At 34.8% G+C, this 22,880-nt stretch overlaps 1 protein-coding gene and 1 non-coding gene across 3 annotated transcripts in view; one reads left to right on the top strand and one right to left on the bottom strand.

Annotated features, from left to right (window-relative positions):
* ADGRL4 (adhesion G protein-coupled receptor L4) overlaps window positions 1-22,880 on the bottom strand; it is a 121,640-nt gene that overhangs the window by 41,785 nt on the left and 56,975 nt on the right. The window contains exons 3-8 of one of the 2 annotated variants that reach the window (XM_060139668.1): window positions 15,028-15,180; window positions 5,179-5,325; window positions 4,639-4,709; window positions 3,511-3,690; window positions 3,221-3,404; window positions 1,670-1,786 (exon numbers count right to left, since the gene is read on the bottom strand). In XM_060139668.1, the coding sequence (XP_059995651.1) occupies window positions 1,670-1,786; window positions 3,221-3,404; window positions 3,511-3,690; window positions 4,639-4,709; window positions 5,179-5,325; window positions 15,028-15,180 (852 nt within the window). The remainder of the gene's footprint in view (window positions 1-1,669; window positions 1,787-3,220; window positions 3,405-3,510; window positions 3,691-4,638; window positions 4,710-5,178; window positions 5,326-15,027; window positions 15,181-22,880) is intronic. The other variant, XM_060139669.1, reaches the window with a different exon arrangement.
* LOC132516489 (U6 spliceosomal RNA) lies at window positions 4,425-4,532 on the top strand. Its single transcript, XR_009539324.1, has one exon. It is a non-coding gene; the product is annotated as a U6 spliceosomal RNA (small nuclear RNA).

Raw genomic sequence — 22,880 nt, 5'->3', positions numbered from 1 at the left:
TCTGTGCCACTCTTATTTTCCTCCTAATGATAATATGCAGCTTTTAACTAATGAATGTTTTTATTAAGGAAGTTTGTCAATAAATGAATAATCACATGTAGACATCATTGAGTGGGTTTGATCAGTTTCTTACACTTGTCCTTATTTTGAAGATTCAACCTTGAGGAAAATAAATTTTCTCCCTCTGCTTTCTTGAGAGCTGATATTACTGTCCCTTTCAAATGTCAGCGTATGCATGCGTGATTATGAAATGTAACAAAACTACCATACACTAAGACACGATCTCTTTGAGATATTAATTCCATGAAATTTCATCATCTGTCACTATGATAAGTATTTTCAATGTCTTTATTCTCAACTTCCAAATACTACTCAAATTGTCTTTGAAAATACAACAGTTTAACACATTCTTTGGATTTGCTCCTAAATATTACGTGTGTGCTTGGTTAATTAGAATATGATGTAATGGGGTAAGAGCCATGGGTTCAGTGGCATTATGGCTTAGTTATTTTTGTTTTTTATGGCCATCTGTTTCTTACTTTTGAATAAATAATGACAAGAAAAAATGGAAAGGATAATATCAATGGATTAGAAAAAAATTCCCACATTAGCGCTGTAAAATTTTTTTTAAAAAGATGGTATTCTGAGAGGGAATGTGCAACAAGCTTTTTAACAATAAAGACAACATATTTTTTAATGAAGTGATGTCTGTAAAAGTGACATATGTGTGTTATTGTATATATTTTCCGTTTGTACGTATGACCACCCACAATGCTTTGTGGAAATATTATAATTCATGTTTTATAGTTAATATATTTGACCTATATGTGAACAGCACCAATTCTATTATCAGCAGAGATTTTTTTTTCTAAGTGCATTGCACTATGAGAGCAGATAAATGGTTAAATTAAAATAGCAGCTGCTAGTTTGCCTGTGGTTAGGCGACAAGGGAAAGCTGGTCAGGGCTGATTTCTTTGTTACCTCCTTCTCTTCAAGTCTTAGTTCTGTATTATCTGTTGATGTACATAGAGACAAACCCGTTAGCTTCTTGTGCCTTAGTTCCGTTATCCATAAAATGAGGCCATTAGGTTAGATAACTGTAAAGTCACTTGCTAGTACTAGCATTCTCTGGTCCCATTTCTTAAGAAATCCTGCCTTTATTTTAGCTGAAGATTTTAGTGTACAAAAACTAAGAAATGAGTGGAAGAGAAATCCATGGTTAAACAATAACTTTCTACCTTTTTGAACACTACCTCTATTCATCTTCCTCATACAATCCCAAATTCAGTCTTACAAGGAGGAATATGAAGGATTACTGAAGACGAAATATTAGAAGAACTCTATGAAAATTATAGCATCTGACTGCTGCAAAATGAGGAATAAAATCACAGTTCCTTTGTATATTTCCACTGGGATCTTAACATTATTAGACAGTTACAGAGTTGGAGGATCGAGGACAAGAAGGATCTAGGTATAATCAGCTAAAATTCTACCCAGATATTTTTATCATAATGAAAATCTCAAATATAAATACGGAAATTCTGTGTATAAACATAAAATATTTTTCTATAGAAAACCACACAAGTTATATGCACATATGATACAATCAAATGTATGGTATTTATTGCAAAACATTGAAATATTGTATATAAGATTGTCAAAGTCCTACCATTTGAATGATATGCAGCTTTTCTATTTGGAAATATCTTTATATTATCTCCATCCATATTCATATGGGGATGAATATGCTTCATGTGATATGAATCAAAAAAGAAAACTTTGAGAGCTGAAACAAAATCATGAAAATAATAAATTCTCTGAAATTAGTTTAATCAATGTATTTTTTAGTTAGAGACAATTTCATCCATCATTGTTATATTTCAACTTCTTAATTACGGCAGGTAGAATGAACATATTCTGAACATGATGTTTGGACATTATAATTTGTATTTAAAAACCTGATTCAAGTTTATTTGTTTGATTTCACTATAGCATTCATGGTTTAATTCTAACTTTATTGAATAAAATAAAAGAAAATATGTATGTACACAAAGAAGCTATAAATCATAATTACTAAAGCAGACAAGCAATTACAATGTATTAGAGGATGATATCTACAATATAATTTATTATATACAGAGTGATTGACTTAAATTCTTGAGTAATAATTTCCTTACCTGGTGCATTTTCACCTTTTTCATGAAGGAACATCATAGAAATTTAGGCTCCTATATATGGTCACAATGCTTGCTACCTTAATTTTGAGTAACTGGTGAATCCTGATGAGTTAATGATTTTTGTATATCTATAGGTGCACAGCAGGATAACAACCAGAAATATAATAGGGGTGCATATGCAATGATTACTGCAGAAAGTGTACTTTGTTTCCTCAGAACAACGTTACAGGCAGCCTCAATTTGATCCAGATTCTTAATGTGTTAAGTATGAGATTTCATAAAGCAGGAAACATTCCAATTTGCTATGCTAATTACTTTATATTATCGAAAGGCAAAGGATTCCTAATGAGAAATTTAAATATACTACATTTGGGACAAAGATATACGACCAAAGGATTTCAACGTTAAAAATAAACATCTTCAACGTTCAACATTAGAAAAACAGGGAATGGTTACATAAAATATGATCTATCCATAGACTATTGCAGAGACACTAAAAATTATGCTCATGGTATGGTTTTAGAAGTCAGGATGGTATAATTTTTATGGGGCAGGGAGTGGCTGCCTGGGGGATGAGGGGTCTTCTGGGGTACTGTTTATACAGACATGTTCACTTTGTGAAAATTTGTCAAGTTATATTCATTTGACATGTGCACTTTTCTGTCTGTTATACTTCAAAAAAAATTAAACTTAAAAAAATGAAATATACTACATCCAGAAAATCTGTCTGTACTATGATTGGTCAAGACAGATCCTACCAAGTCATGAGATGACAAGGGAGTAATGGTCTCTGAGCATTTAAATGCTAAACAGTTCAGAGATAGAAAAAGGTGGAGGCTATAAGTAGGTGGCAAATCTTAGGCACTCATCCTTTTTATTCACACTTCATTCATAACTACTCTTGTGATATGCATCACCATTCATGTCTACATTGATAAAACAACTGCCAGTTTAATTAGCAATATTTTAAAGACTTTTCTTCTCTTTTGAGAGTGGCTTGTTTGGAAAACTCAATTGCTTTGAAATTGACCTTGGCTTCTTACCTATATCACTTGAATTAGTATCAAACTGAGTGGTCTTTTGAAAGTTCTGAGATAGCCTTAAGGTAGCTTGCTCCACAGCACGTATCAGTTTTGTAAGATGAGTTCTTCTATGGTTTGTAGACAACTTGTCCCAAACTATAAATGTATCCTTTTGAACAAAATTATTCACAGTTTTTACAAATTCCTGTTGAAAAAAAGTGTATCTTTTAAAAATGTTGGACTTTTACATTAATCACAAATGTAAGGAAAATTTTAAGCCTCAATTATGAGTTAAAGCTCAACATACTTACAGTAAGAGTTGAATTAGAAAGAGTGTCCTTGGCCGAATTCGTGCTATTCATATAACCCAGTAATGGGGATGATTCAGCTAATATTTCTATATATGTAATTATATCCGTCGGTGAAAGATCTTTCACAGAATTTCTATAGACTTCTTGTAGCAAAGCCACAGGTTCTTCTATGTGTCTAATCTGAACAAAAATGAGCCCAGAGAAAGGAAACCAGTTTAAAGCACTACTAGATCTTTTCAAGAATAAATGTTGCATGATAAATATGGTCTGAGTTTTTTTCTTTCTCTTATACATTAATAAGTTATCAGATTACACCTAAACCATAACACAAAGCAATGAAACCTGAAATTATTTACAAAGGATTAGCAAATAGCTTAAAAGGCATAGAATTTACTTCAGAAAGGCAATACATGTTTGAATTTATCATTTTAAAGTTAATTAAAATAAATTATAACTAACTTGAATTAGATTTTAATTAACCAGAGAAATTTTTTTACATGATAAAATGGCAATTTGCTTTTACCTCATTGTTAATGAGTCATGTGAGACTCACACTTCTAATCTCAGGACAGTAATTTTATGAATGTCCTACTTTGTTTACTCTTTAAAATAGTATTTACTTTGGTGTACAAAATCTAGTTGCATTCAGCTATGTCTCCTTAGAATTTGAAAATGGCCTGGGGTCAAAGTGTGTTTTTACTATTTTATCCATCCAATTTCTTTACATGTTGAAAATAACTTTCCAGTCTACTGAATAGTGAAAAAGTAACTTAAATTAAATATGTAAGTCTTCTTCAGTACTTTGGGGATTTTCAAATTAATCCTATCAAGTACTTAGATCTCTATATGTAAACAGTTTCAACTCTACATGAAGACCAACTGCTTGTTACTCTTTTAAAAAATGTGACTTTGGAGTGCTCACTTTGGCAGCACATATACTAAAAATTGGAAGGATACAGAGAAGATTAGCATGGCCCCTGTGCAAGGATGACACGCAAATTTGTGAAGCGTTCCATATTTTATAAAAAAAATAAAAGAAAAAAAATAAAAGAAGTGACTTTGGAAAGAATTAAACTGAAACCAAAATGTCAAAATAGAACGTATTTTTAATTCAATACCTTTACTCACTTTTGTTAAAGTTTTATTAATATTCGCCGCAATACAGATATTATCTAAATGGCAGTCTGGATTCACAATTTCTGTAGAAAAAAAGATTATATATTAAGTCTTAAAAAATATTTTTCCTAAGATAATTATATTGATTCCATTGATTTTGCTCACTTATTTAGACATTAAGAACATTCTTATCATTTGAGTTTCATTTTTCTTTTATTCATGAAAATTCATTTATTTAAAATTTTTTTATTATTCATTATTTTAAAATTTTATTCATAATAAAAATTCATTTATTTTTATTCATTAAAATGCAATATTTTATGGAAAATAGAATATTGTAGTTACCCTAAGGAAATAGGGTATGGTAATTACATAAAACATGTGGTCTACATTTTCCATTAAATAAAACTGTAACTTTTCTTATTCCATTTTATAGCTAAAGGAATACTAGCACATTTCTTGGAAGATGTAGCTCTTTGATACTTCACAACCGTGTAGTACATATTTTATATGGTGCTTTGATAATACATAAAATATAATAATATAATTTACCTTGGCAATAAGTGCCATCATTAGGTGTGAACTGTGAGTTTCCTGTGGATGTATAACCTTCCTTGCAGGAGCAGTAATATCCACCATCCACATTTTCACACATTGCATGATCTCCACAGGCAAATGATTCATTGCATTCATCTATATCTGGGAATATTTGAAAAATTAAAATTTTAATTTAGTGCTCATATAGTTGCTACCTTGTTGATAATAGTATTACATAGAGTTAGTGATTTCATATAGAATTTTACAAGACAGCAAGAAAAATTCCATCATTTGGAAAATGACAGAGCAAACTTAGCTGCATATATATATATATATATATATATATATATATATATATATATATTTTGTGTGTGTGTGTGGTACGCAGGCCTCTCACTGTTGTGACCTCTCCCGTTGCGGAGCACAGGCTCCGGACGCGCAGGCTCAGCGGTCATGGCTCACGGGCCCAGCCGCTCCCCGGCATGTGGTATCTTCCCGGACCGGGGCACGAACCCGTGTCCCCTGCATCGGCAGGCGGACTCTCAACCACTGCGCCACCAGGGAAACCCTGCATATATATTTTTAACTTTGATTTGGTCAATCCATTTTGACAATATATTGAAAATGTTATTCATAGACCAACGCTTGAATTGTTTTCTAAATAGCTTGATTCATCAACAAAGTCATTAGAGTAATTTCAATCATTGATGATGTAATATTTATTCCTAATTAAAGATCTAATTTTAAAAATACATTTAGAATTCTTTGTTTTCTAGTATTAAATTAAACTGATTGTAACAACTCAGTTTAGAGTAATCTGCAGGGCAAAAAGGAGTAGCCTATTTTCTTTCCAAAGCCTCATTTTTCCATATAAGTAAACCTAAAAATTAAGATGTAGCAGAATGTATGATTCAACTCCCTTAAAATTTTACCAGAACTTATTACTTTTGTTCAGGTTATATTTTACTATGATTCTTAATACATGGTCATCAAAGGTAAAGTAACAAACTGTACAGAATTAAGTCTTAGATTTTCAGTAGCTATATATCAAAGCTACAATAAAAATGGTAAGTTATAAACTCACATAATTTATATTCTTAATTTAAAATTTTACATATTATAATGAATAGTGAAATATGTCTTAAGTTATAAATACAGAATAAACACTCTGCCAGTAGGCAGAGTTCCAATAGGGAATGATTCCAAGGAACTGAAGAGTCCAGATCATTAGCTTAAACTAATGTAAAGATTTTTGTGCTCCTAGCCTAGCCCTGACATCTTAGAGCTTCTCTATGTTAGATTAATGCATTAATCTGTAATCTTGCATATACAATTCGATTTTTTAAAGACTCATAGAGTGGCACAATCCTGTTTGCCATAATAAGGGGGAGTAATCAAAGTCCAATTAAAATGTCATCTAGCGAGCTATCTGAAATGTAGATGATCCTCATTTCTCATTTTAAAAATGCAATAATGGCACAAAAAAACAAACAAACAAAAAAAAACCATTAAACCTCACACCACCAGAAACTGGAACTGACAGTAAGTCTCCTGCCAGTTCTTGAAGAAATTTCCATTAGCTAAGAAGGTGAGGGTACTGGACTTAGAAAGACTACTAACTCCCTGAAAAAGAGGTAGAAAACCCCTTGTTCTTCTGCCAAGTCTTCATAGTCACGATCTGTACTGCCTAGAAGTCCAAGTTCTCTACTTTTAAATAAACAAATGCTGCCCTAGCACCCTCACCCTCTTCCTTGAATTTCTATATATTTGTGTTCATAAACTGCCACTTCACACAAAAAAAGGACAGAAATAAAGGAGGAGGTGATAGCAGGTTGGTTCTTGGGATCTGGAGAATCATTAGCAAAATCATTCCAGGTTGGGCTGAAGTAAAGAAGTCAGGTGGGAGGGCAGACTAGAATTATTATTTTTCATGAGATCAATGAAGTGAGAAAAAAATATGAGAAAGCAAAAGACTAGTCTTTTGTGGAGCAGCGTTGAAGAAGTCATTTGTGCAGTACCCAAATGTGGATAATACCCCAGTGAAGGTGTGAAGAGATCCATGAAGTTTCATAAATAGAAAAACTTATTTCATGGGAAAGAAAGCTGTGTTCTCTGAATACCCCCACTTCATATTTTTGGATACCTTCTATGGCTAACTGAAAATGAAGCGTTGATTTCTCCCAATTTCAAAAGTGCAACTTTTCTTGGGAACTTTGTCCTAAGCCCAATCTCTCAGCAACATACTGATCTTAGCTTTACAAACTCCATTTGCATCCTCCCTCGTGCACTTTGGACACAGATGTACACAGTCTTGGTGTTCTTGACGGTTTCAGCTTTCCCCTGTGCATCCTCCATACCCTGAGGTCATTATGTTGGGGTCTCTCCTCTGGTTCCAGCCCTCCCAGCACCCGCTCATCTGTCTGCTATCCCAGCACGTCAGCTTTGGACCAACTAGGGTATTTCAGCTTCTGAATTCACCAAGTGACAGAATGTTAATCTGTAAAAATAATGAGGTCATACTCTGGGAAATAAACATTTGAGATTAAGATTATGCAAATTTTTATATTCTGACTCCAAATATTCTAAAAGAATATCAATCACCCTGCCAAAGTAATGTTTTTCAAACCTCAATCATCCTTAATGAAAGACATGTTTTCTAAATTGTTTATGCTTTCCTTGTTTACATTATTGTTTCTCTTTTTACTAAAATGTAGACATGAGGTTTGCTGAATTTGATATCCTTCTCAATTTTGGCCTCAGTATTAGAACTTACTGAGTTTAACCTAGTAACAGGTACAGAGTGTGTGACCACCACAACTGGCTGTGTGTCAGGGTAGTCAAAGAGCTTCCACTATCCTTAGCATGTCACTCTATGCCTCCTTGCTACCTAGTAATATAAAGAGATTCATAAAATACTGAAAGAGTATCCCAGGCCCAAAAGGGATGAAACTGGCTTAGCCAAAATTAATGTGACCGCCATTTTACATTGAGATCCATACTAACATCTCTTGCAATTTCTTGTAGGGCCTAATTAAATCTAATAAAACCACTATGTATCCTCCTTCCTACAGGCAAAGGCCCTGTAGAAGACCTTAATTCAAATCTTGATTCTAATACTCATTAGCTCTGTGACCTTGGGTAGTATTATAAAAATACTCTTAACTCAGAAGAGTTCTTTTTCTTAACCAATGAGGAAATGTACGTAAAGGTGTTTGGAGGGATGCCTAAGATATAGTAGGTACCTGATATTGTAAGTGGAAATCAGGTACAGTGATTCTACTCATATTGTGTGTTTTCTTAATAGCAGGAGCCCTGTGAGTATGTAGGTTTGGAGAAAACACATTGATAATGAGTGTCTCCTTAAATTGCCATGTTTTGGTACTCCTAGAGCTGTAAAAGAGAAAAAGAACCCCTTCCCCCATTTTCATGAAAGCTAAATTGCTGCTGTATAATTATTTCAGTCAGGCTACAATTGACAAACTATATTTAATAACTGATCCACTTTTTCCACTACCAACCTAACACTCAACAGTAATAACTCGATTTCGCTAAATATAAGTACATCATAACACACATTTCCTTGTTTTGCATGTCAAAAAATTCATTAGCTACTTTTTCATTAATAAGGTTATGCTTGTTTTTGTGTCTACAATGAGCCAACACAGCAGTATTTTATCATAATCTTCTTTCAAAACATGATCATATGATTGTTTTGATTTTTATAATTCTTATAATTTTCACCAATAACTGAATTTTCTAATGTTGTTTAACTCATACACTGAAAAGAAAAGATACAATGTAGTGGAAGCAATTTGCAAAAACAAAATTGAATGTTAATATTATTCAAAGCCAGAAAAAAAATCTGTATTTATCAGGGTACCTAAGGCAATAGGACATAAAAAATTACAAGTAGTGAACAGTGCTCTTAAGCACACAGAAAACGTGAAGAAGTTCTTGGGTTCTACTCATTTGGTTTTGGGAGAGTCACTTTACCATTGGATGCCTCAGTTTCCCTACTTGTGAAATGTGAGTCTAGAACAAGGTCTCTTGGGAGCTGGGCACCAGACGTTCTGTTTTACTCTGATTCCAAGGAGAAGGAAAATAGGCAGGATGCTAAATCTCACTCAAAGCCTTCTGCAATGAAATTACCTCATCCATGGAAAATAGTATTTGAATATAGACTAAAGATATAGAATTTTGCTAGGGTCATTTCTTGCCCTGTACTGGAGTTTTTCATTATGTTTTGTTCATATTTTCTGTTTCTTCCTGGTTCAGTCTTGGAAGCTTATACCTTTCTAAGAATTTGTCCATTTCTTCCACGTTGTCCATTTTGTTGTCATAGAGTTGCTTGTAGTAGTCTCTTAGGATGCTATGTATTTCTGTGGTGTCTGTTGTGACTTCTTTTTCATTTCTAATTTTATTGAGTCCTCTCCCTCTTTTTACTGATGAGTCTGGCTAATGGTTTATCAATTTTGTTTATCTTCTCAAAGAACCAGCTTTTAGTTTTATTGATCTTTGCTATTGTTTTCTTTGTTTCTATTTCATTTATTTCTGTTCTGATCATTATGATTTCTTTCCTTCTGCTAACTTTGGGGGTTTTTTTCTTCTTTCTCTAGTTCCTTTAGGTGTAAGGTTAGATTGTTTACTTGAGATTTTTCTTGTTTCTTGAGGTAGGCTTAGCTATAAACTTCCCTCTTATAACTGCTTTTGCTGCATCCCATAGGTTTTGGATCATCGTGTTTTCATTGTCATTTGTCTCTAGGTATTTTTTGATTTCCTTTTTGATTTCTTCAGTGATCTCTTGGTTATTTAGTAACGTATTGTTTAGCCTCCACGTGTTTGTGTTTTTTACATTTTTTCCCATAATTGATTTCTAATCTCATAACGTTGTGGTCAGAAAAGATGCTTGATATGATTTCAATTTTCTTAAATTTACTGAGGCTTGATTTGTGACCCAAGATGTGATCTATCCTGGAGAATGTTCTGTGTGCACTTGAGAAGAAAGTGTAATCTGCTGTTTTTTGGATGGAATGTCCTATAAATATCAATTAAATCTATCTGGTCTATTGTGTCACTTAAAGCTTTGTTTCCTTATTTATTTTCATTTTGGATGATCTGTCCATTGGTGTAAGGGAGATGTTAAAGTCCCCCACTATTATTGTGTTACTGTCGATTTCCTCTTTTAGAGCTGTTAGCACTTGCCTTATGTATTGAGGTGCTCCTATGTTGGGTGCATATATACTTATAATTGTTATATCTTCTTCTTGGATTGATCCCTTGATCATTATGTAGTGTCCTTCCTTGTCTCTTGTAACATTCTTTATTTTAAGTCTATTTTATCTGATATAAGTATAGCTACTCCAGCTTTCTTTTGATTTCCATTTGCATGGAATATCTTTTTCCATCCCCTCACTTTCAGTCTGTATGTGTCCCTAGGTCTGAAGTGGGTCTCTTGTAGACAGCATATATATGGGTCTTGTTTCTGTATCCATTCAGCAAGCCTGTGTCTTTTGATTGGAGCATTTAATCCATTCATGTTTAAGGTAATTATCGATATGTATGTTCCTATGACCATTTTCTTAATTGTTTTGTGTTTGTTTTTGTCGGTCCTTTTCTTCTCTTGTGTTTCCCACTTAGAGAATTTCCCTTAGCATTTGTTGTAGAGCTGGTTTGGTGGTGCTAAATTCTCTTAGTTTTTGCTTGTCTGTAAAGCTTTGATTTCTCCATCGAATCTGAATGAGTTATTTGCAGAGTAGAGTAATCTTGGTTGTAGGTTCTTCCCTTTCATCACTTTAAGTATATCATGCCACTCCCTTCTGGCTTGTAGAGTTTCTGCTGAGAAATCAGCTGTTAACCTTATGGGAGTTCCCTTGTATGTTATTTGTCATTTTTCCCTTTCTGCTTTCAATAATTTTTCTTTGCTTTTCATTTTTGCCAATTTGATTACTATGTGTCTCGGCATGTTTCTCCTTGGGTTTATCCTGTATGGGACTTGCTGCGCTTCCTGGACTTGGGTAGCTATTTCCTTTCTCATGTTAGGGAAGTTTTCGACTATAATCTCATCAAATATTTTCTCTGGTCCTTTCTCTCTCTCTTCTCCTTCTGGGACCTCTATAATGCGAATGTTGCTGCATTTAACGTTGTCCCAGAGGTCTCTTAGGCTGTCTTCATTTCTTTTCATTCTTTTTTCTTTATTCTGTTCCACAACAGTGAATTCCACCATTCTGTCTTCCAAGTCACTTATCTGTTCTTCTGCCTCAGTTATTCTGCTATTGATTCCTCCTAGTGTAGTTTTCATTTCAGTTATTGTATTGTTCTTCTCTGTTTGTTTGTTCTTTAATTCTTCTACGTCTTTGTTAAACATTTCTTGCATCTTCTCGATATTTGCCTCCATTCTTTTTCTGAGGTCCTGGATCATCTTCACTATCATTATTCTGAATTCTTTTTCTGGAAGGTTGCCTACCTTCACTTCATTTAGTTGTTTTTCTGGGGTTTTATCTTGTTCCTTCAACTGGTATATAGCCCTCTGCCTTTTCATCTTGTCTATCTTTCTGTGAATGTAATTTTTGTTCCACAGGCTGCAGGATTGTAGTTCTTGCTTCTTCTGTCTGCCCTCTGCTGGATGAGGCTATGTAAGAGGCTTGATACGAGGGACTGGTGGCGGGTAGAGCTGACTGTTTCTCTGGTGGGCAGAGCTCAGTAAAACTTTAATCCACTTGACTGTTGATGGGTGGGGCTGGGTTCCCTCCCTGTTTGTTGTTTGGCCTAAGGCAACCCAACAATGAAGCCTACCTGGGCTCTTTGTTGGGGCTAATGACAGACTCTGGGAGGGCTCACGCCAAGGAGTACTTCCCAGAACTTCTGCTGCCAGTGTCCTTGTCCCCACGGTGAGCCACAGCCACCTTCTGCTTCTGCAGGAGACTCTCCAAAACTAGCAGGTAGGCCTGGTTCAGTCTCTCCTGGGGTCACTGCTCCTTCCCCTGGGTCCCGATGCACACACTACTTTGTGTGTGCCCTTCAAGAGTGGAGTCTCTGTTTCCCCCAGTCCTGTCAAAGTCCTGCAATCAATTCCCACTAGGCTTCAAAGTCTGATTCTCTAGGAATTCCTCCTCCCGTTGCCAGACCCCCAGGTTGGGAATACTGGCGAGGGGCTCAGAACCTTCACTCCAGTGGGTGGACTTCTGTGGTATAAGTGTTCGCCAGTCTGTGAGACACCCACCCACCAGTTATGGGATTTGATTTTACTGTGATTGCGCCCCTCCTACCATCTCATTGTGGCTTCTCCTTTGTGTTTGGATGTGATGTATCTTTTTTGGTGAGTTCCAGTGTCTTCCTGTCGATGATTGTCCAGCAGCTAGTTGTGATTCTGGTGTTCTCGCAAGAGGGAGTGAGAGCACATCCTTCTACTCCGCCATCTTGGTTCCTCCTCATTATGTTTTTATAGAGGTTCTTAATGACTATAATTACCAGACATGTCAAATTTAAGGATCAGCTAAACTTTCAAATCAGAAACAATATACTACAAGGTGATACACTAATGTAAAAAGGAAATAGAATTATGGTTCTCTGTTCAAATTCCCTGAGGATTATCACAGTGCACAAGAAAAATTACTATAGGACTGGGGGAAAAAAAGGAAAAGAAATAACTGTTCTGCTTCTTAAAAAAGTTTAATCTTTAAGGAAAACAAAACTGGTGAGAAATAACAATTTTCCAGAGAATGACTTTTTTCACCAAATAATCCATCAAACAAAACAGGTAGAAATTGAAGGACTCAATATTGGGTATTGGGTTTTAATCTAAGTTATTGTTTACTGATTACTTAAAATAGCTAAAAGGGGAATTAGCAAAACTGCAGGGTCCTTCCACAGTATCTCAATAATAATTGAGTACTGGGAGAAAGAGTCTTATATTACAAATATATTACAACCCCGTAAAATGTTGGCTTTCAATTATCTTTGTGTGTGTGTTTTCTCTGTATCTGTGATTAATTATTTTCTAAACAGGAATTCTTTACTTTCAAGGAATACAGAGAGAGAAATATATATCCCTTTGTGAACTGAGGCATATTAAAAGTAAACATTATCAGATGAAAAGACAGATGTCTTCTAGAGACAAGAGGGAATGGAGAGCACAGTTAAAATTGTATTAAATTCCAGTGATTAAGATGTCATAAGTTGCATTTCTTCATTAACTAGAACTTTTCTAATAAAGCTTATACAGGTACATATTTCAAACTTATCTACTATAGATAAAATAGGCACACATTATATAACATTCTAAAACTAGAGACAAGAGTTTAGGTTTGAGAAGAACAAAGAGTGGGGTACTAGGTTTTCTGGGAAAATTCTAATTTCTTGCATATATTGTAATGCTATAATCCAATAAAAATTTTTGCTGCAAACAATAAAGACAAAATTATAATTCAACAGAAATAGCATTATTTTCTCATATTTTAAATCATTTATGCCCTTGCAAAGTTGATCCACTGCATTTGCATGATCCAGATTCATGTGAGATTTAAATGGCCACCCATTTAAGACTCCTGTGGAAATACCAATGGCTTTCTAGATACAAGACTGTGATTCTAATCTTCCCTTTACCCTAAATGTGTGAATCTGGAATAGCTCTTCATTTCCCTTGGCTATAATATGAGAATAAAATCTACCTGGTTTATGTAGCAGAGAAAATGCTGTGAACCATAAGTACACAAGACAGGATAATTTCTTTGATACAGACATTTCACTGATAAATTCTCTTTGAACATTATCTCCTGACTATCATGTGTGTTAATGATAACATTGCCAGATTTCTCCTTAGCTCACTGATGAGAACCTCACTAGAAGCTCATCAAAGGCTTTAGGGTGATCTATATTGATTTAGACATCTCTCATTCATCTAACTATGGAAAGTAGAAGCAGCACCTTACTCCTGCCCATGTTGCATGTACAGTCCTGAGTTCAAGTCTCATATCTACCCCGGTTATGTAATTAACTCTCAGGACCTTGGTTCATCTGTTAATTTTGTAGATTATTATCAATCATAATTATACTAGCTGTTGGTAAACTGGACAGTTTCTTAGAAACCATGATTAAGATGATTCATAATTTATTTTCAAAGTTAAAGTCTTTGGCTCCAGAGAATTTGTCTCTGAAATTTCTATGCAATTATTTTTTTCTCAGACTATAGGATCTGATAAATCAAGTATGTGACCAAAATACAACAGAAGGACATTAAAAAAAATCTAGATACTCTCTTCAGACTCACAATATTTCACTTAGGGATTGAATTGAAATTAATAACCCTCCAGAAGACATTTTAGTGAATCTGAGATGATTTTCTAAATAGGACTATAGTGTTTAGAAAAACAGAATGCAGATTTTAAGTGTGACAAACTTTCGGCAGGCAGCAGTAAAAGCACTAGGACAATTTTTTCACAAGTAATGCTTTCCTGAACACTTTCTAGGAAAATGTAGGGCCCATCTCAGAGTTCATATTTATATAAGCATCAATATCTGGTGATACCAATGATAATTTTCTAGAGTTAATATATTACTTTAAAGTGTAAATATTTATTGTGTTGTTTGCCACCATGCTAGATCTCATAACTTCACAATTTATTTATTTATTTTTTGGTAAACTGGTTGATATTCTCAAAAAAAAATATTTTTCTTATACCCTTGGATAAATATACCATAGTAACTGACACCATACTGGAGAATTAAGGGAATTAATGAAGTTTTTGATAGTATTAACAACGGGGTACAATCAAGGACTGACAGAACTTGGTTTGAATATTATTGAATCTCTGGAGGTATAAGCAATAAGAGATAGGTACAAATTTTAAGTTATATAGTTTAATTTACCTACGCAGATGGTTCCATCATTAGTAATAAACTTGTCTTGCTTACTGCTGGATCTGAAACCAGGTGCACACATACAGTAGTAACTTCCTTCTGTGTTCGTGCAGTTAGCATTTTCACCACAGGACTGCGTTAAATTTCCACACTCATTATCATCTGTGGACATATCAATTTAAAACATTATTTTTATATAATTGAGATGAATTCCTAGTTTCCATCAGCTTTTGGGAATTTTGCCTGTTAAATAGTTTTAGGTATGTGATGTTTATTTATAAGAGAAGTTAATAATAAGAATCCACATTCCAGGTACTTCCTTGGTGGTCCAGTGGTTAAGAATCCGCCTTCCAATGCAGGGGACATGGGTTTGATACCTGGTTGGGGAACTAAACTCCCACATGCCACGGGGCAACTAAGCCCACACACTCTAGAGCCCGCGTGCCACAACTAGAGAGAAGCCTGCATGCTGCAATAATTCAATTATTATGTCAATGAATATCTTATTTGTGAAATTATAATACTTTTTATAATCAGTCAAAGCATACCATAAGTTAAAAATGAAAAATCAGAGATTACACATTGATATACTCTAATCATGTGCCATTTATTTTTGTCACTTACTCCCCAGAAGAATTTTGTGTTACTAGGTTTGCATCCCTTCATTTATTCATTATCACATGTATTGTACTGTATATGGAAGAGTACACAAATACAAAAATAATTACATGATGATCCATGGTCCTTACCCTTATACTCTTATACTGTAATTTATCAGAAAAGATATATATAGGTTCATAAACCATTTTTAAAAATCAGATCTATATTATCTTTCAAATAAATGAAATAGAAAACAAGTGTTTCTCAGAAGTGATTATGAGGGGCTGGAGGAGACATTAGATCCTCCTGTGGGCTGAACTGTGTCTCCCAAAAAGATATACTCAAGTCCAAATCCCCAGTGTCTGTGAGTGTGAGCTTATTGGGAAATAGGACCTTTGCAGATATAATCAAGTTAAGATGAGGTCATTCTAAATTAGCAGGGCCCCAAGAGTGGTGTCCTTATACTATGTAGGAAATTCAGACATGGAGCCACAGAGGAGAAGACAATGTGAAGACAGAGCCAGAAACTGAAGTGATGTAGCTACAAGCCAAGAAAAGCCAAGGACACCTAACAACCACTAGAAGCTAGAAAGGCATAAGCAAAGATTCTTTCCTAGACCCTTCGAAGGGAGCATGAACCTTCCAACCCCTGGATTTCAGACTTCTGGCCTCTAGAACTGTGAGAGAACAAATCTGTGTTGTTTCCAGCCACCAAGTTTGTGCTAGTTTCTTAGGGCAGCCCTAGGAAACTAACAGACCTGAACTGGCTAATTTTAGGTAAATAAGTATTTGTTAGACAGAGAGAAGGAAATCACTAAGAGGAAAGCAAAATTTTGGGCAAACATGCAAGCCTAAGGGTGATTGAGATGTTTCTGAAGGTAGAGGGAACCCTCATCAGGGACACAGGGAGAAATCATAGGGGGATAGTGGTACGAGTTGAGTTTGGAAAATGTCTTGAATTTCTATTCTCCATTTTAATCAAACTAAGGTTAATTTATTTTAAAAGGATGATTTGTATAACATTTAATTTAAACACAGCTTACTGAACATGTATATTGATACCTAAGGGTTGGAGATTTTCCTAAGTGTTATATAAATACTAATTCACTTAATCCTTACATAAGTTCTAGGAAGCAGGTACCATTATTATTCTCTTAACTGATGAGGACAATAAGCCATAGAGAGGAAATGTAACTTGTCAAGGTCAAACAGCCATTTAGTGACAGAGCCAATAGTTTGGTCCAAAGTTTGTTCTCCTAACTGTTGCATCTTGTTGCCTCTGTGCGAATCATTTTAAAAAGCAAATACATAAGGTAAGAATGTATCTAATGGATTATGGGTCTATTTTGAGAGAAGAAAAGATATTGAGGTAGAGATTTCAGAAGGAAAATAAAAACTATTTGTATTCTATCTCTAATGTAAAATTTATTTCCACTTAATCATTTTCAAACATTATAGATATAAGTATAGAAGTTAGTATATGACAGAAAACTAGAGGTGAATTCCTCTCTCTCTTTTTTTTTTTTTAATGATTACTATGGACAGTCAGGTAAGATTTGCAAATCCTATCCTTTCAATATATTCAAACTATACATCTCTATTCCGTAATTTTATTTTAATATTTATATGTTCTATCACTTTCACTTATTACATTAATTATAATAGGCCAACTGCTACAAATATATCCCAACATGTAGTGATTCAGCACAATAAAAGAGTATTTGCTGCTTTAGTCAGAGGCCAAGGTTAGTGTTCAGGTCGATGGTGTGGCTTCTCCAACAATGGTTCAGGGACCCAGACTCTACTTTTGGCACAAGACCATTTCAATTGCTTGGAAAAACCAGTTCATAAGAAAACTGGTCAGTCCACAAGAAGCAAGATCATTTTCTCCAATGTCTAGAGCAAAGCTAGGCCAAGGCTCTCACCTAACAGTTTTTCATGTTATGGCATCAGGTCTCTTTCCATTTTCCCACTGGCGCCTCTTTTGGATTCAATCCCTTGCCCCTTTGAAAGTTCTAATTCTCAGCATGTGACCTGATTTATTCTTGGGTGAGTAGAAAGGTAGAGCAGCAAGAGAAGAGTTTTGAGCTCCCCTTAGAGGCCAACTACTTGGAGACATGTAAGTGCAAAGGTTGAGCTCTCAAAAAGCTTGTTTAGGCCAGGCAGGAGGGTAACTTAAAGTCTGACTCCACCAAGTGTCAAACAATAGAAGGTGGTGTGGCTTATGATATAAGGAAGTACATACCTCACTTAGAGGATTTAAAATTTTTTAAATTTGAAAAGCATATTTAAAACTTTTTTTCACATTCAGCACTTGGTTAGGCATTTGTCACCCCTAAGTTAAAGTGTATAAATGTTGGAGGAGTTAAGGAAAATTGCTGAAAATATGATAATCAAGTAAGAGAAATTATGAATGGCCATTATATAAAATGTTGAAGAGTTAATACTTTATTAACATGTGTGTATTATTAATTTATCTATTCTGTATACAGAGATATTATGCAACTCTATATGACTATATGCACATATATATTGAGAAAGCAAACATATAGGCCTATGTATGCATTCAAAATAAATTAGACTAGTTTATTAAAATTACCTGAGAGTATCTCACAAATTGACACCCAAGAACCTAAATCAAGTTAAAGAAAAATATTTCACACACTTTGGGTTTGATTCAATCATTCAGTTACTCAAATATTTATGGAGTTTCCCAGTTCCCAAATGTGAGTATGTCTACACTGGGAAATAAGTAAAAAATAATCAAAAAGTCAGGATCTGTGCCCTGCTGTCAGAGTTCACATTCTAAAGCAAGTTAACATAGGAGCATGTAATTGAGTTCTTATTAAAATAAAAGTTTCCATTTTTATTTCAAAATTTGACTCCCTTCACTGCATACTGGGAGAAGTTTATATTAATTTTAAAAGAAATTGTGCTCTCAGATCAGTTATTGGTAACACAGAGAATGATGAAGATTGTATCCCTGTGGTCTATAACTGCAAAAATGATATGCAAAAATACTGAGGAAAAGAATTCACTAGGTCTGAGTTATTGGTCGAGTCTAAGAAAATTAGCCACTTTATATCACCTGATTGTGTTTCTAAAAACAAATTAATGTATCGATATGGTATTTGACTCCAATATATTTTTAAGTCTTGGGTAACACATTAACTGGAAGAAAAAAAAACAAAGATTGACACTGATTTTTGTGTTTCTCCTTACTATGTAGTTTTGAGCACTTGACCTCTTAGCTTCCTTATCAAGAATTTGGAAATAAAAACATTTTCTTATCTATCTCCTAATCTTCTGGACTGGATATACAATATAGGCGAATTCCCTAAATGGTATGACTCCAATCTTGTTCCTTGAAATACCACTTATCTGAAAGTAACTGCCTCTCTCCCCCCAATATAGTGGAGATAGGCAAAAAAATTATCTTTCTGAAGTAATATATAAATCTGAATTATTTAAATAGCTTTAAACTTCTCAGTGTCTAACTCCATAATAATTAAGTTTCAAGGAGAAAGTTTCTTTGAATGGGTACAATATAGGAAAATATATGTCAGCTTCTTTTGTGTTCTTATTTCCATTGTTTAAATCAATTTAGCAGTTATGTTACCCACTCTCTGTGACTCTATATTTAATACTTCTTGTGGGATTATAAAATAAATATTTAGATTAGGATGTCACTTGAAAAATTCATTATAACACCATTAAAGAGAAGGTAAATTATTTAAAAATTATCAAAAAATGTTAATAAGGAGAAATATTCAGCATTCCTTCAGCAAAAATTCTTACTGGCTCAAGCCTAACACACCAGGTTGAGCACTATAGGAACAAAGGCATACACACAGCCTGTAACATAACAGGATCCATGGCTGTTGAAGAAGACAGGCAAAAACCCAAATTATTAGGATGTGGTGTGTATAACAAATAAATGAGGTGTTTAGCGGTACACTAGTAACTCAGAGAAGAGACGGTTTCCTCAGCAAGTTTTCAGGATAAAAGGGAGAAGGTTATTCGCACAGAAGGTTTAGAAGAGGGAGAGATGCTTGAGCCAGGCACTGAAGTATAAGAAGAATTCAGACAAACAAAAGGGGCCCCAATGATCCATTCAGACAAAGGAAAGAACTCACCCAAATGCCTGAAGCCTGCAGAAGCATCATACTTTAGAGGAGAACTATATTGTGGAACACCAGCCATGAAGGTAGAGGCTGTAGGGCCAGAATCTATGCAGACAGATATGGTCTAAACTGGGAAAACACTTGCTAAGAATTTAAGACTAAATTCAGTGGGTAAAGGATGGCCATCATCAGATTTTATGTAGTGGAGAAGTCTGATTGGACTTGAATTTCAAAACAATTTTTGAAATATAAGGAAAATTAGCTAAGATCCAGGTAGACCTGCTAAAACGCTGTAAGACGTGAAAAACTAACAAAACAGAGTCAAGGAGAAAGGGGGGAGGGTGGGCTAGATCAGAAATATTTTCATGTTAAAAGTCAGTGATCTGGGGAGAGAAAGGAAAGTGGGTAGGAGTCACCTAGATTAGGCATGAACTGAAAACTGTGTCATCTGGATAATGACTAACATGTGGATCTTTATATATATATTTTTAAGGTTGTATTTTTTTTTCAAAGTTACATTTATTTATTTATTTTGGCCATGATGCACAGCATGTGGGGTCTTAGTTCCCCAACCAGGGATTGAACCCACACCCCCTGCACTGGAAGGCAAAATCTTTACCACTGGACCACCAGGGAAGTCCTTGGGTCTTTACATTCTTATTTTTATTTTTGTGACTTTGAAATTTTTCATAATAAAATGATTTTAAAATATTACTGTGGCTTGGAGACTAACTGGATATGAGTTAGTTGGAGAGGAAGTGAGGACTCCCAGGTTCTGACTTGGAGGGATTTGTTGGCTACATTGACTCACGAGGACAGAGAGAAGCAGAGGAGGAGCTTACTTTGGGGTTAAGAGAGTGAACTCACTTTTGAGCATGGAGAGACTGAGGTGCCTTTAGGACATTCAGATGGGAGTATCCACAGTTGGATAGTCAACCATGAAGCCATAACTTGTTTAAACACAAGGTGGAGCTCAAGACTCCCTTCTTTTCCAGAGGGTGAGTCAGAAGCAAGAGCCTGGCATTTACTAGGCTCCAGTGCAGGGAACAAGCCTGCTGTCTTCCTTTGCCCTTATCTCTAGGTGGACCCTTTCTCCTGACTCCTCCTGCTTTGATCTCAGTACTTTAAATGAACTTTGCCTCGGGCATTATACACTCTCTTGTTATTCCTTTTTCTTTTCTTTCTTCCTTTTTTTTTTGTTGTTGTTCTTTGTAGCTTCTACTTACTGAGTTTGCCTCTTCCAACCAACTGAGTGATAAAGTCCAGAGGTTAGGATGTGAGGGTAGAGAGAAAGGACCAAGGAAGCCCCTTAACCTGTGTTTGGTCTCAGTGTTGACCAGAAAATTTCTTGGGGTTCCACTTGCTTCAGTCCAGCCTATTGGAAAACTACACAAATCTTTAAAATAATACACAGATGAATATACCAGAAATATCTTCTCTCAATATGTTTTTGGGCAGCTTGTTCCTATGGTTGATGGTTAGTTACTGATTTAGTTATTGGCTTATATTTAGTTATTGGCTTACATTAAAAACTAGATCAGCATGATTTATGCCGAATAATCTGAAAGAAGAGAGGAAACATTTTTCAGGCATTCTGCTAGATGGCTCATTTTAGTTTATTTAATCATTACAATAACACAATAATTGATATTATCCCCATTCTATTTATTAGGAAATTAAACCCCAGATGCATTACATCATGCTAGTTTAGAGAATCTGTTGGATGTGGTTTTTATATTTAAGAATGCCTGGCTCTAAAGACCAAGTTATATCTTTGTATTGTAGAGTGAGGTGTATTTTGTAAAGTGTGCTTCTAAACAAGGCATAAGTAGTGGGTATATAATTCTCCAAATTCAAGAGTGATATTGAGTACCCTAGTAATGACATGTTTTTGGCAACAAAGCATAGAATTATATTACTTCCTGTATAATAATGTAGAATTTTACTAGCTTTATAGGTCACTGGCATTCCAGAATCTGAATAAGATTTTAGTTTTTCTTCCATTTTTCAATCTATTGACCACAGATAGGGAAAATAATTAAAAAAGAGAAAATATTCCCCTTTCTTTTTCTAGCACTTGAAATATTATTGGCTGGGCTCAAATTGATTATAACAACTTGAAAGCCAGAGAACTTTAACAGCAGCATCACTCTTATACACATTTTCCCTCTGGACATGATTGCCAGTATTGCTCCATAAATTTGAACACTAAAATGACTATAACCATTGTGTGATTACTTGTGAAACAGGCCCTCTAAGTCAAAGATGGAGCAACTCACACGCTTTTTTTCCTATTTCTCCCCAAGGCAGTCTCCTGGGCTCATTTGTTTTCAGTAACACTGGTAATTCTCTTCTCATATCCAGCATTCTTTAATGAACTTAGAAGAATCATCCTTACGAGCCCCCTGAATTATGGACTTCCTATGGTTTATATTTTTCTGGGTAATATGAAGGTAAACACATAGTCATGGAGGTAAGGGGGAGAAAAAGGTCAGCAGAAGGGAAAGAAAAAAAGGAGAGCTGCAATGAAACCAGAATTGGTTCAGTCAGTCAAGAAAAGTAATGGAGTTATTGTTTCCACACTGGAACTGTCATTACCAACCGCTATACAAGACAAGGAAAGGTATCAAAGGAGACACTTGGAATTATATATTTCTTCCCCTCTGGGAATTTCTTCTGCACCTGACTCTTCAAGTGCAGCCCAGAATATGAGTATGATACACACATAACCCACCCTTCCACATAAACATACTGACATATGCAGAATTATTAAGAAGACAGAGAAAAAAATAAATCCAGTGCTGAAGATATACTTCCTACGTTACCACTGTTGATTATAAAACACATAGTATAAAATGTATGTTTCCCATAACTGTAAAATTAATAAGTCCAATTTAGTAAAGGAAAAGTCAGACACATCAAATGCAAAATGTTAGAATTTACCATGGTAAAGAAAGTAGAATTACATAAGAATAAATTGTCCGTGCTGGGTATTTATTATTTGAAAAAAAATTATTTAGTGGAAATGTGTTTTTTTTTCATTGTTTGAAGCAACAAGTATCACTTGAAAATTTTATGAAAGAAGTGTGCCTTTGACTATGGAACAGATTTTGCAAAGGCTATATAAGCCAGGAAAAA

Source organism: Lagenorhynchus albirostris, chromosome 2 (assembly GCF_949774975.1).
Source record: "Lagenorhynchus albirostris chromosome 2, mLagAlb1.1, whole genome shotgun sequence".
NCBI lineage: Eukaryota > Metazoa > Chordata > Mammalia > Artiodactyla > Delphinidae > Lagenorhynchus > Lagenorhynchus albirostris.
Note: the sequence above shows the minus strand (reverse complement) of the source record. Positions and strands in the feature narration are given on the sequence as shown.